This window comes from Carex rostrata, chromosome 2 (assembly GCF_964058835.1).
Source record: "Carex rostrata chromosome 2, lpCarRost1.2, whole genome shotgun sequence".
In the NCBI taxonomy this organism is placed as follows: domain Eukaryota; kingdom Viridiplantae; phylum Streptophyta; class Magnoliopsida; order Poales; family Cyperaceae; genus Carex; species Carex rostrata.
Genome location: NC_135919.1, coordinates 6,104,932 through 6,120,205, shown reverse-complemented (window position 1 = coordinate 6,120,205; position 15,274 = coordinate 6,104,932). Strand labels below are relative to the sequence as shown.

General features: G+C 34.9%; 2 protein-coding genes across 4 annotated transcripts; one reads left to right on the top strand and one right to left on the bottom strand.

Annotated features, from left to right (window-relative positions):
• Positions 1-796: 796 nt before the first annotated feature.
• Positions 797-3,916, top strand: CCD7 (carotenoid cleavage dioxygenase 7). Of its 2 annotated transcripts, XM_078320627.1 has the most exons (8): positions 798-1,253; positions 1,461-1,822; positions 1,921-2,049; positions 2,281-2,412; positions 2,514-2,789; positions 2,905-2,990; positions 3,081-3,410; positions 3,618-3,916. In XM_078320627.1, exons 1-8 carry the CDS (start codon positions 913-915, stop codon positions 3,771-3,773), a joined length of 1,812 nt encoding a protein of 603 aa, XP_078176753.1. In that variant the 5' UTR covers positions 798-912; the 3' UTR covers positions 3,774-3,916. The 2 variants fall into 2 exon arrangements, with proteins under 2 accessions (XP_078176762.1, XP_078176753.1); XM_078320636.1 differs by lacking the exon at positions 2,514-2,789 and having other exon boundaries at positions 797-1,253.
• A 1,659-nt stretch (positions 3,917-5,575) lies between these two features.
• On the bottom strand, positions 5,576-7,850 carry LOC144571378 (uncharacterized). Of its 2 annotated transcripts, none has more exons than XM_078320655.1 (4): positions 7,356-7,850; positions 6,738-6,981; positions 6,550-6,643; positions 5,576-6,097 (listed from the first exon to the last, which is right to left on the bottom strand). In XM_078320655.1, exons 1-4 carry the CDS (start codon positions 7,673-7,675, stop codon positions 5,835-5,837), a joined length of 921 nt encoding a protein of 306 aa, XP_078176781.1. In that variant the 5' UTR covers positions 7,676-7,850; the 3' UTR covers positions 5,576-5,834. The 2 variants fall into 2 exon arrangements, with proteins under 2 accessions (XP_078176781.1, XP_078176788.1); XM_078320662.1 differs by having other exon boundaries at positions 5,576-6,094.
• Positions 7,851-15,274: the final 7,424 nt, after the last annotated feature.

Below are 15,274 nucleotides of genomic sequence, written 5' to 3'. Positions count from 1 at the left end.
TGCCTGATCTAACAACCCTCCCGCACTCCTATAACTATATAAAGAGTTCCCAGTTGTGCAAATCGGTTGTGGATTCATCTATTAATATTCTCACTGTCTTGCTTGTCCCAGAGAAAGTCCTTCTGTTCCTTTCTTTCCAAAGTGTCCAACATCCACCTGCCCAGGCCATGTCCCATTGCTGCCTAGTCCTTCCCTGTAATGAATTACGGCCGCGGAGCCATGCATCCTCTATGTTCTGCTCCGTGCGCGTTGGAACATTAATTTGGGCACATAACCCTTGCCAGAAACTCTTAGCAAGCGGGCAGGACCAAATGATGTGGCCCGATGTCTCCACACTGGTACTACTGCATAGTTTGCACCCCGTGTTTACCTGGCAACCGCGTATAATTAAGTTCTTCTTGTGTTAGTTTTACCAGTGAAAAAAGGGTTGGAATGGAATGGAAATATGGAATAGGTAATGCCAGCTCTATATTCTTTTAGATATTTATTTGTTATGCTTTTAAAGATTTAGTTTCCAATTTATTATTATTAAAATAAAATTCCGAGATATGCGTCACTAATTGAAAAATTCTCTTTGTTGATATTTCAGCTTTAAGACATGAGGTAGAAATGAAATCATGCTCAAATATAAAGATGCTGGAATTATATTTAAAAGAAATAAAGGATGGAGTACACCTGGATTCCATTTCTATTTGAGATTCCTCTTACACCAGTGACTTGTTAGTGCACTGGTCAAGTTGCTTGTCTTTCAATGTTTCCTTTGGATGCTGCTTCTGTATCCATATTTTCTAAAGATCCAACACATTTTCTTCAAACAGAACCACTCTGTCTCTGAGACATAGACAGAGGAAGAAAAAGAGGGAAAATTAAATTAAATAAAAACATAGTATTTAAACCATATGCAGATCGAGCATGAGTCATCATCTCCGATTCTTCATCTCCTCTACATTTATCCTTCCTCGTCCCAAATTTAAACGATCAACTGTAACAGCATTATGGACTTCTGATTCACCATCAAATGCTTTCTGGGACTACAACCTTCTCTTCTTCTCACAGCGCTCTGAGTTGCATCGACCAATCCATCTACAACCGATATTTGGCTCGCTTCCGACGGACTTCCCTGCCGGCACATACTACCTTGTCGGCCCAGGTCTATTCTCTGACGATTATGGATCTACTGTACACCCTTTAGATGGCCACGGCTATCTTCGCTCTTTTGATTTCTCCAATGGGGGAGTCAACTACTCAGCACGGTATTAATTTTTAATAAATAATAAATAATTCTGACATGTCTAAGAACAGTTCAATTTGATAATGAAGTAATTCTTCTCCTTTTTGAGTCATTTAAATTATTTTTGGTTCGACCACCGCCTGTATTCCCAACAGTTTAGCTACCTTTGTGCAATTTTCTTTTATTAAGGGGTATTGATTTTCCTGTAATGATTTTATTGTAAAAACAGGTATGTTTCAACTGATGCAGAGAGAGAGGAAAGGAAGGGAGAGAAAGAGTGGAGGTTTACACACAGAGGCCCTTTTTCGGTATTGAGAGGAGGAACAAGGATAGGAAATGTGAAAGTGATGAAAAATGTTGCCAATACCAGTGTGGTGCAGTGGGGCGGTCGATTGCTCTGTCTCTGGGAAGGAGGGGAGCCTTATGAGATCGATCCTCAGTCGTTAGAAACACTTGGGCCAGTTGATCTGACTGGAGTTGATGCTGATCAGACAGTAAAGGATGAGGATTGGAGGAAAGAGTTATTACCAGGGGGAATTAAAATGGTTGGAATTGATATTGCTTCCTGTTTTTTAAAGCCTATTCTTCATGGCAAGTGCATTTCTGATATATATATAATATGTTTATTCTTTCTTGTAGTGTAAATTAAGAAGCTATTTTGTTAATTGATCTAATTACTTGTGATGCAGGGTTATTTAACATGCCACCAAAAAGATTGTTAGCTCACTACAAGATTGATCCTGAGAGAAAGAGGCTCCTGATGCTTTCATGTAATGCCGAAGACATGCTTCTAGCACGCTCCAACTTCACTTTCTATGGTTAGCACTCTCTTCAGGATTTAATTTTTTCACTAAATTTTCTCAAACTCCAGTTATAGAACAATAGAAAGTACTGTAAATACCTTTTTAGTATCATCTTTTTAAAATGTAAGAAGAAACATTCAAATATAATATTCTTTTAACAAAGGTACTTCTTTCTATAATTTATTAATTAACACTGCTGCAATGTGCTAATGAGAAATTTTCTTTACTTTTACCTCTTGTTTTCAGAATTTGACTTGGATTTCAAACTAAAGCAGAAGAGAGAGTTCATAATTCCTGATCATCTGATGATTCACGACTGGACTTTCACTGACAGCTACTACATACTAGTCGGAAACCGCATTAAACTTGACATCTCTGGTATTCTTACAATACATTAATTATAATTAAGGAATTTCAATTACTATTTCATTTTTCATTTTCTTCCAATATTCTGCTAAATTCTCAAGTCAATTGAACAGCATCAGTCCTTGCACTGTGTGGTACACAACCAATGATATCATCTCTATCTGTGAACCCAACTCGGCGGACTACACCGGTATATGTCCTACCCCGTTTTGCAAATGACAAAAATGGAATTAGAATGAATTGGAGAAAGCCTATTGAAACCCCTCGGCAGTTTTGGGCTACCCATTCTGCAAATGCTTTTGAAGAAAGAGATGATTTAGGAAATGTGGAGATCCAATTACAACTGTCAGCATGTTCATACCAGTGGTTTGACTTCCACAGAATGTTTGGTATATTAGTTTATGGATCCTAATTTGATAACTTATTGCTCTTTTGTTTATCATAAATTAAGAATATGAAGCATGTAAACTGTTTTAATTCAGCTTTTGCGAATATTATTTGTAGGATATAATTGGCGTAATGCCAAGCTGGATCCTTCTTTCATGAATACAAATGCCAGGGGTGAGGATTTACTGCCTCACTTAATACAGGTAGTTTTGTTAGTCACCAAAGTATGACTATATTATTTTTTTAATGATAATAATCCCTTTATACTTCGTTCTACTCGATCGTGTAAATAGGTGTCGATTAAGTTGGATTCAAGAGGTAAATGTGCTGGTTGCTCAGCTGAAAATCTATCGAACAAATGGAATAGACCAGCCGACTTCACAGTCATAAATCCCGCATTTTGTGGCCGAAAGAACGCTTACATATACACTAGTGCTGCTTCAGGAAAACGGAGGTTATTGCCGTCTTTTCCATTTGACAGTGTTGTTAAATTGAACACGAATAATGGCAAAGTTGCATCATGGTCGTCAGGCAGCAGGGCGTTTGTTGGAGAACCTGCCTTTGTTCCAAGAAGCATTTACAAAGGAGATGCTGAGGATGATGGCTACATTTTAGTTGTGGAGGTAAGAAAATAAATTGATTATATACCCAGGAATATCTTAGGTAATGGTGAAATCATTTGGAACAAAAAAAAAAAAACTTGAATATTTAATAGGATCAGAATCATGTTCCAGTTGTAATGTTAAAAAAGAGTAAATAAATAATAAATAAAATATAAAATATAAATCAAGCTACCTTGTTGATACGTCTTCTTTTATGATTGCATACAGTATGCAGTATCAAAGCAAAAATGCTACCTTGTTGTGCTGGATGCAAAGAAAATAGGAGGGAAGGATGCACTGGTTGCAAAATTTGAGGTGCCAAAAAAGCTGAGATTTCCATTTGGATTTCATGGCTTCTGGGCAAACAGAGATCTCTATAATTGAACACTAAATACCAAAGGCTCATGTGTTTAAATGGTTATATACACACAAATCCAACATGGCATGACCCCCTTTTAGCTTTTTGTAACACTATATATTTTCTAACTTAATGGGAATTCGAGGGGTATGATAGATTGACAGTATGATACTAATCTGAAAATAGGATAAGATACAGTCTCACCTCAAAAGCTTTATGTACTTCAAGTGAAATTAAAATTCAAAGAGTTTCTAATTTAACCCAAGATGGATAATAAAACACATGTCTAAGAAATTTAACAAACAATTGTAATTTGTCGAACTAGGAGTCTAAAACTGACCGTCTTCCATCAACTAAAATTACCACAAAACATTATTTTTATAGCATACTTGAAATAATTTCATTCTCTTACTGCTTTCTTTTTCTTTTTTTCTTTTTTTAAAAAATCAGCATTTTTTCTACCCTTAAAACTGGCAACGAAAACACAATATCACCAGTATTCTATATTTCATCAAGGATATTAAAAAAAAATAATAATAAAAAAAAAACTCGAGCATCCTAGTTATGATTCTACAACTACCCTTGGGGTTATCCTGCGCTTGAAAGAAGTAGGAAAAGGAGAAAATATAGTGATAGCTTGATTCTTCGTCAAAATTTCACCAATCTGCTGGAACTAAAATATCATGTATATGATTTTATTTCCATTTTAATTGAAGACAAGAAGTATCTATATCTTTAAACAGTATATAATACAAGTAGTAGCACAATAGTACCAAAAATCTACGATAATGATTTTAAAAGGAGTTGAAGAATACTAGTTACTTCTTGTACAATACAGCCATCATCCTCAAACAAACAAGCAAACAAAAAAAATCAATCAAAAAGCAAATTCCAGACAACATGTCTCTTCTGTTTTTCTTCCGTTTTTTTTGGAAAAACCAGCAACAACAGTTGCTGAATTCTATCGCAAATAGAACCGTACACAGTGTCAGTATATGTCTTATTGATACTTGGACCCAAAACCAGAAACTGTAAGAAACCTGACCAACTCTCCATCGTATCAGAACAGGTACCATTACCTAGCTAGCCTTCAAGCCCAAACAAAACAAAAGCAACATTCAATTAATATTCAACAAGCCAAAACCACAATCGATTCTTAATTCAAGTTCACAAGATCTGAGCAACAAAAGAGAAAAATATGAAAACACTGCAATCATTGCCAAATTGCAATGAAGACCCCACAAAACTTCAAAATCTCCGTTGTGTTAAGTAGCTGAGTTCAGCAAACCCATCAAACAAAGCTGTGTGTGTTCCTAAACCCTAGACCCTAAACATTAGTATGTACTTTTGATCAATATCTTCGTTACAAAATCAAAATAGTCTATTTGAACCGTTCAACTTCATTATCGTATGAAAATATACTTGTAGATCAAATTTATATTTTCAAAACTTTTATTGTTTTCTTATATAAATAGAAAATTACTTGACCTAAAGATCATAAACTATTTAAATATAGTGATTTTCTATCCATTAAATTAAAAAAAAAATGTAAATTTGAAGCAAGAGAGAGCTGAGTACCTAAGCAAATAAATTATCAAGAAGCCCTAGAGAAAAAAAGTTGGAATTTTATAGCTTGATCAATATCTCCGTTTTAGGTTGGAATTTTATAGCGCTTTAAGAAGGCCCAGAAATAAAAAGACAGAAAAAAAAACCCAAAAGGAAATGAAGCAAAAGAGAATTGTGAGCACCTAAACACAAATTATCAAATTATAGTGACTAATGCATGATCTACCATTGAGAACCAAATTAAGAACACTGGCACAATGCATGGCAGATAATTACAAATACATGACACTTGTTGATATGATATATACATCAGAAATAAAGCATGCAATAAACGATAAATCATCCATTGTGGGATAATATTGATGTCAAACAACCAAATTCATAAACAAGTTTCCGGAAATAGTTGAGATACAAGTAACTAAAATCATCTTTCAAACTAACCACTACAGTTGTACCAAAATAACCACAAATACACTACAACCAGAACAAAAGTATCATCTCCGAAAGGTCATGTCGGCAAATTATTTTTGAAGACGTCCCAGAATCACAATAAGAAAAACAAAGACAGAAAGCATTAGCGACGACTTCACTGCATCAGAAAAGAACTCTGATTCCTCGTTATCCTTCTTCTCTGAGGAATGAACTAAATTGTTCACAAAGGTTGTCACCTTTTCGATTAATTCCGTTACGGTTGTCTTGGTGTTGCTGTATAAACTACCTAGAACTGAAACAATGGCTTCTAGAGGACCTGTGCTGTCCCTACTTTTTGCATCAGCAACTCCTGCTGCACAAGACAAATGAAAACAAGGATTTCAAATGAACAAAGATACTATCAATGATTCCATCTCAGGGGCATCACAACAACTTAGAAGCCAATCATGCAATCTATATTAATTAGTATGATCAAATCTAGTGACGCAACTCGTGCAACCAAAGAAAGACAAGATATATCCATCCATATTATATTCACCTAAATTACGCAATTATTATAAAATTGGCCACAAGTTTCTCTGATTTGACAAAAGTTGCATTCTTTGAATGAGATTCATAGCGAATGTAGTTATACAACCCTCCTGGCATAAAAACTAATTTTTTTTCGCAATAATATTCATCAATCATCATCAACAAAGACAAAATATAGCCTGCTCCTACAGGTTAAAACAAAAAATTGTATAGCTGAGCAATCATTTCTGCCTTTCTGTAAATTAGAACAATACAACAATCAAACTAAGATACCTTCAGAGAGTGATTTCTTTATTTCTTGTACTGCCTCATTCTTCATAACAGCATCCCACACAGCTCTGTCAGATGAGAGTGAGACCACCATTCTCTACGGAGGGAAGAAAATTCAATGTGGACTATATGATAAAATATAAACATATATCTAACAATCAGAAAATGCCTTTAAAAATATAATAGCATGCCTTAATTGACGGGTTAACTTTGAGCAAGTGAAATGCTTCCAAAGCTTTCTGGCAATTGTTTGGTGTAGTAGATATTTCGCTGCATGCATTAAGTGCTGGCTCTATCCAATCTGATTCTGGTTCAGTTGTAGCTGATGTCCTTGATACTGACATTATTTCTCTCTCAGCAGTGTCAGAATTTGAATCTTCATAAGCGTCATCACCATCATCTCTTTGTTGAGGAAATGTGGAAGGTATTGACATCCTGCAATTGAAGTCCAAAAGTGTTATAATTTCGGAGCAGCTGAGTGAGGACTCAATACCAAGGGTTGGAGATACTACTGAGACACTTTTTTACCGATTCAAAAATTTAACAGTTAGTTACCATCTTAATATTTAAAAAATTTAACCTTACCAGTGACTTCTCAAAATTTCAATTGTACAGTTCTGCGCAGAGCCATTACTCTGGACAGTACTAATTTTGCAAAGATTCAAGCTGTTTAAATTGGTCAGTAACGTTTCACAAGTTCCAACATTTGTCCATTATTTGGGTGCAAAGATCAAATTCACTAGAAAACAAATGTACTAATTTAAGAAAGAGGATGCAAAAAAAGGATAGAATAGAAGAAAGGGAGTAACTGTTGAAGACTCCAGATTGCGGCCTCGACCTCTTCTGAACTGGGCATCGTTTCGAGAAGCCAAAACTCGTGTGATCCTACCTCTCCTGCCTCTGGATTAATAGTCTCCCACTCATTCCACGCGGCCTCCTCACCGGCCAAGGTCGGTGAAGTGGAGGCAGCAGGGGGAAGCGGAGAGGGGACATTCACGGTACGGAGTTCCGTGCCACCACCCCTCGCCGTGGAGCTTCCGGCGCCGAAGGAGAACGCCTCCTTGCCGGAGACGACCCGGCTAGCGGCGCGAAGCATGTTCCCTCCTCCCACTCGCGATGATCTCATCATGGTTTTTATTCGTGTTCTTTCTCTTCTCTGTGTCCCAATTCCCAAAGGGGTATGTCTATAGACTATATCTAATTATCTATTGAGTGCTGGAATCTGGATAGGATAAGGGAGATTAGAGCTGAGGAGAGGAGGTGGGAATCTGTTCGTCTTTTTTGCCTTTTGATTTTTGGCATTTCCTTTCACAACAAGCGGTGCGTGGTTAGAGGTTACATGTTTGTAACCGTTTGTTCCTCTACTGTCATTCCAGGAGATCAATTTATGTGACGAGTCACTGCCACCACTTTTGTAACTTACTTAGTGGTAATGTAGAGGTGAGATGGTAATCAAATTCACAAATAGTTCAAGACTTATTCCTTTTCACCAGGTATTTGAGAATCTTACATTTGTCATAAATTATATATACGAATAATGTTTAATTATACACGGATTATTCAAATGCTTTATTTTCATTTCTTAATACCTAAGAATTCTGATATATTTTATATGTATTATATTGTCGATCGTAAGATAACGAAGTATTTATTAATAAATTCATGTTATATATATATTTCAACAATGAATTTTAGACTTTATCATAATTTTACCGATTCTAAATTTGTCATAGGAAAATATAACAGAGGAATTGACGTCTAACTTTTGTTCGGTCGATTAATCATGAATAGTTTAATAAATACGTCCAATGAAAGATGTTGATTGTTGAAGTTTTTTTTTTTTTTCAAATTCTCCATAAATGCATTAATTTATTGTCCGCACCTGAAAGAAACGACGGATGATATGCTAATCTTATAAAATTAGTTGCAATTTAAATATAGTAATTGTAACAGATAAAATTAAGAGTTATTAGGTATATCTGCCAATAATATTTAATTGTTTAATCATCAGAATTGATTGAAAAAAAATATATTATTTAAGCAATTTAATTGCAACAACAAATTGTCGCACTAGATATATTATCGTGTTGAATGATAAGTGTTAGTTATTATGATTTAATCAATTTAAATGTGTGTCCAGATCGAATTAATTAACTCAAAGTAGCTTACATGCGAGCAATTTGCTGAATTGCACTGTTACAATCAAAGTAGAGGTGACCTTAATTTTTTAAGGGAAACATATTATATATATATAGCTCCTCATAGATCATTTTAATATATATTTAGTATATACAACAATTTAATTACCTCTAACTTTTTAAAAGTTAATTGCAAAAAGGCAAGAGAGAATTAAGCCGGTGCACAGAGTAGTGTTAACTGAGACAACAAGCAAGGAAGAATAGAAAATTCTATGCAAACTGGGACTGGGAGGCCTCTTTGTGGTGTTAATTTATGTATGTGTTGTTGTGTTTTAATTTGTTTCATACATGAGGCTATATGTAGTACATAGACAGTTGTCAGTGGCAAAAAAAAAAAGGCTGCAGAGAGAATGCCAATATATTTTCATCTTTTAGGTCTCAGTAGCTATATATTTTGCAAGCTAGGGTTAATTGTTTCTGAATTTAATTGAATCTTGGGTCAACTGAGGTTTTATCAGCTTTATTTGAAGCAATGGGAACTGACATGGACATGGTGATATATATATAGCTGTACTAGCACAGTACTGTACCAGTACTATATATGTTTAATGTATTTTTCCTCTCTTTCTTGTGTAGGATGTGGTAAATTAACTAAGGTAGAACTGAACAAGAATATATATAATTGGAACAGAGAGAGGCACTGAACTGTCAGGAGTCAGGACCCAACATTATTATAGGCAGCCAAGAAATGTGCACAGAGCCGTCTCTTAACCCTCTTACACCTACATTTGAGTGCTCCATGTAAGTTCTCATATCATAAAATCCGATATAATCTTAATTTATGTATAAATCTTATGTGGTTTATGCATATATGTATTTATGATCTTTATATTCGTATATATTACGTACAGACCTCGCATTCCATCTAATTCATCCTTCTCTACCTTATCTCCTGCCTCACCAAATACCTCGGTTGACAGTATATATAATTGAGCTACTTGAGAGCATAGAATGCATGTCCCCTTCGATCGGCCTCGGCGATGAACCACAGGAGCCAAGGCCATTGATCTTAAATCTGCAAATCAATTATAATGACTTGTTTATTTTCTCTTTCATGATCTTATTGTTATTTTTCAGTTATTTGTTACTACATGAACGGACTAAGAGTCCTGAAAATGTAGCTAATTTGATACATTGCAACATATGTTGCATGGATACGGGTACGGGTGTTGTATCAGATATGATACGGATACGGCCATACGGAAATCTTAAAAAAAATTTAGGATACGATACGTCAATTATATATATTATTTTAAATTTTAATTATGATATTTAGATTAATATTAAATTTAAACCAAACTTGCACAAAGACTTAACTCAAGTATAAATTAAAGGGTAATTATAATATTCCCCACCTATCCATCCCCCATTTCATCCCCCAACTAACTTTCTATTTTAACTATAACTATAACTACTATTTCTAACAACCTTTATTTCTTTCTTCTTTCTCCCTTTCTCTTCCACCTCTATTTTCCTCTTTCACATCCATCTTCTTCTCCCACCTCCGCCTCCGCCTCCCTCTCCCACCTCCGCCTCCCACCTCCTTCTCTCACCTTCACCTCACCTCACCTCCGCCTCTACCTCCCTCTCTCACCTCCGCATCCTACCTCCTCCTCCACCTCCGTTTTTCCATTGATAAGCTCCCCTCCCTCTCCCACCTCGAAATAATAAATACAATAAGCTCCCTCCCTCTTACTCTTTCGCCTCGGTTTTTTCCCTCTATGCCTGCTGCTCCTGCTCTAGCGAACGTTCTGCCGGAGATCATCCGTCACTCCATCCCAATCAAGCACACCTCTGCCAAGAATGAATACTTTAATGTGTATGAATGAATACTTCAATGTGTTTGAATGAATACTAGAACACGTCTCTACCGGGTCAGATCCGTCACTGTCGATCATATCAAAAAAAATTTGTATATGTATATGCAATTAATCTTTTTCATGTTTATGTTCCCCTTCCTCATGAAGTAGCGAGTTTTACAAAGAACAAAGCTTTATTAATGGTGAATTAGGCCACTGCGTATTAAATAAATGACATAAAAACAAATTTTGAAAAAAAAAATAGAGATATATGAATGAATACTTGATGTCTTAGATATGAATACTTCAATGTGTATAAATGAATACTTAATATCTTATGTATGAATACTTGCGTGACAAGATATTAATACTTGTGCAACAGACAACTCGAAAGTATGTCATCATGGATCTCATTTGAAAGATAAAATTGTGTAGAAAACGTTCGTGGTTTTAGATTTGCAAAATTCTTCCCAGATCGTCAAAAATATTGGTTAGATTGAACGGAGAAAAAAAAACCCACCTCTAAAAACATGTAAAAAATGGATGAGTGATGTGTCCAGTGTTTATATTTACACTTACACGATGAGGATTAATACTTTCTCGATAAGAGATTAATACTTTCTCGATAAGAGATGAATACTTGTGCAACGGACAACTCGAAAGTATGTCATCATGGATCTCATTTGAAAGATAAAATTGTGTAGAAAACGTTCGTGGTTTTAGATTTGCAAAATTCCTCATAGATCGTCAGAAATATTGGTTATATTGAACGGAGAAAAAAACCACCTCTAAAAATGTGTAAAAGATGGATGAGTGATGTGTCCAGTTTCTATATTTGCACTTGCACGACGAGGATGAATACTTTCTCGATAAGGATGAATACTTGTACAACGGACAACTCGAAAGTATATCATCATGGATCTCATTTTAAAGATAAAATTATGTCAAAAACATTCGTTGTTTTAGATTTGCAAAAATTCCTCACCGATCGTCAGAAATATTAATTAGATTGAACGAAGAAAAAAAAATCCCACCTCTAAAAACGTGTCCAGTTTTTTTTTAAAATACTTGATATATTAGGTATGAATACTTGATGTGTTATAGATGAATACTTGATACATTATAGATGAATACTTGCGCGCGCCAGTTGTAAAATCTTTCAAATATTATGTGGTCCCCAAATAGTAAGTGGTCCCCCTAGGTAGTTAGTAGTTATTGAAGTAGTTAATGACTGGGGGATGAAATGGAGGATTGTTACGGGGGATAGCTAGATGCTCCCTAAATTAAATACCGTACTTACCAAGTGGCTTGGTTTCGCACCACGCAGGGAGCAAAATAGCTCAATTATTGCAAGGAATATTTCGGCCGGGTGTATTGGACCAGGTCCAGGAGCAAAATTATGAAATATTCTAAAAACTTGGGACCAAGAGCAAATTCTGCGGAGACAAAACAAAAATTTAGAAGTGTCCCGACACCGTATCGGCACAATTCAACGAGGTATCGCGTATCATAATGCTGATACGTATCATGGCTGTAGTGTCGGATACGTGTCAAACACGAGTGCGGAGTCCTACCTAAGGTATCAAACATAGATTAGAGTAGGGCTGTACAAAATTGCTCGAACTCATAACTCGCTCGTTAGTGGCTCGCTTTAACTCGTTCATTTACAATTTGAGTCAGTTTTAACTCGAGTTGGTTGACTTGTTTAATAAATGAGCTAAGTTTGAGCATAGCCCAACTCGCTTATTTATAAATAACATGAGTTTGCTGGTGCTTATGTACTAAGTTGTTGTATGAAAAATTGTTGGATTCTAAGTTGTTATTTGCTTTGAGCTAATCTATTATCTATGTGTTAGATTGTTTGTATTTAGATAAATTATTACTAGATCATTTCAATTATTTGGGTATAGATAAACACATACTAGTGTATAATAATACCTAAGAATTTGACTGGTTAAACGAGTTGCGAGTCAACTCGAGTTGATAACGAACTGAATTCGAGTTGGCCCTACAGCTCGTTATTATCATCCCAACTCGATTTGACTCGTTCGTTTATTGAATGAGTTGAGTACGAGTTGGAGGTACGTAACTCGCTCAAATTCGGCTCATTTACAACCCTAGATTAGAGTAACATAGATTGCAACATATGCTTGTACTTAAATAAAAATATTTTCACAGTTTGTTGATTTCACATTATGCAAATTGATAATCTTTTTCCTTTTCTTATATTCTCACTAAAATGATGAGACTTATACCAGTTTGCGATTTAAACAACAATCAAATTAACAATTCAGTTTTATGATCAGTTTATTAATAACCAGATTACTCTCGATTCGCATCAAATTTGTCTTCAACTTCATATATATAATAAAGATAATAGATAGATATCTACATAATTTTCAAGATGATTTTTAAATTGATTTATTTGAGGACCTTTTTTTAATAAAATTAGGGTGTGAAATGATCCACGAGTTGATTGAAATGTGTAGGTCTGATTTGGTGAATGAACTGAACAAAGTGTGACAAGTTGTTATTTTCAATTATAAATTTGTTGCTCCACATGCTCTTCATTCGTAGCCCCTTCGGGTGCTGTCCTGAGTCCTGGGTAGGATTTACATGCACCACACGTGTATTTATGCGAATCTGTATTGGATGCGTGTTCGATACAGATTCGCATACATGTATGTATGCGAGACGGTATGTGGAGTATTGGAGTAACATAGGAACTTCCTATTAGGAAGCGCATGACGAAACATTTGGGCCGTTTGATTGTTTTTGTTTCAATAGATATTGTTTTTAAGGTTGTTTAACTTTCCATGTACTAAGATTTCATCGTAATTGTGTGATATGATCACATGTATTTAGTTTTTTGTTTGTCAAAATTCATATCTTTAGCATGCTCAACGATTCTATATCATTATTTTTAACGGGATGTCATATACGTTTTCTATAAATATATTAGCAATATTAATCATTTGATATATAATTATTTTTATTCAATTTGGAACAATACCTTTAATTAATTTCTCACAAATAAATATTGGAGGAAATCAATTTTTTCATAAAAGATGACAAAAACGTCAAAATAATAAAAAAAAAAAACATTGAAGTCGTTACCTTAATGAATGCTACTCCCAATTCGTGAAATTTTTTTAATCATGCATTTATCTTGCCATTAGCACTTTGTATGTCTAGCATCAGAACCAAAGTAAAGTTAGCGTGTTCTGCGCAGGTTCTTGTAATGTATGTACCGAAGTGCTCCAAAGCACCAATAATGATAATCCTTCTCTTGAGCTCCAATGTATTATCTTTCATGGATCGTTGGATGATATTTGAAACGAGAGCTGATTTGTTTTTTTGTGTGGGGGAAGAGCGTCCTGCTTTGTTTTTTTTTGTGGGAAAGAGCATCCGAGCGGGAGCGTTTCTAAAATTTTAACAAAGTCTAAGTTCTACGGACCGATAACAGAGGTTATATTATGTGGCAGTGAAAAACGGATTCGAAATTTCGGCTTATATATCATAATCAGAGTGGTATTGTTGTAATTAGTTGCAATATTAAACGGAGAGTTGTGTTGACTGGGACAGCATTATGAGAGCTATGTTTATTTAAATAGACTTATGGTCTATTAGACCAATATAGTGACTAATTACTAGGAGACCCTTCCATGTGAATATCTCATCCATTTAATTGAAGGATAATCAAGTAATTGATATTAGATGGTGATAGCCGCAAATTATATATGTTTTTGGATAGGATTTTACCTCTAAAACCATACCAATTTCCTTAACTTTCGAGTAGCTTAGATTTTACACCAAAAATTGACTTACGGTTATTAGCTTGTCATTGTAGGAATTAAAGGAATCAGTCCAAAAACTGCACTTTACGGGTTGTAATCATGCTATTACGGATCATGAAGATCTTAGGAACTTCAAGATGAAGGCAGTACAGAGAATGACCAACATTACAGACCGTACGGGACTCGGAAGAAAATCGACCAGGGACAATTGTTTAATCATCAGAGTTGATCGAAAATAATTATTATTTAAGCAATTTGCAACAAATTGTCGCACTACATCTATTTTTGACATAAAATTTATATTATCCTGTTGAATCATGTGTTAGTTATTATGATTTAATCAATTTAAAAGTGTGTCCAGAATTAACTCAAAGTAGCTTACAAGCGAGCAATTTGCTGAATTGCATATACAATCAAAGTAGAGGTAACATTTTTAAGGGAAACATATTATATGTAGCTCCTCATAGATCATTTTAATATTTAGTATATACAACAAGTTACCTCTACTTTTTTAGAAGTTAATTGCAAAAAGGCAAGAGATAAGCCGGTGCACAGAGTACTGTTAACTGAGACAACAAGCAAGGAAGAATAGCAAATTCTATGCAAACTGGGACTGGGAGGCCTCTTTGTGGTGCTATTTTATGAGAGATGCAGATATATAACAAATGGCCAGGAGATCATATATATTTACACACCATAATTTGTAAATATTCAAACTTTTAACTTGGTGGATAATTCCAGGACAGAACCATCACACATAATACACACACCGACACTTCGTTTTAGCACTGATATATGAATAAATTAGATTTATGTTGCACTATTATTGAAGGAAAAAAATTATGCTTAAGTATATCAATTCAAGCAAAGAGTATTAATTATGAAATATATTTGTGATATTTACCTTCAAAACTGGCTTCATCTATACAAATCT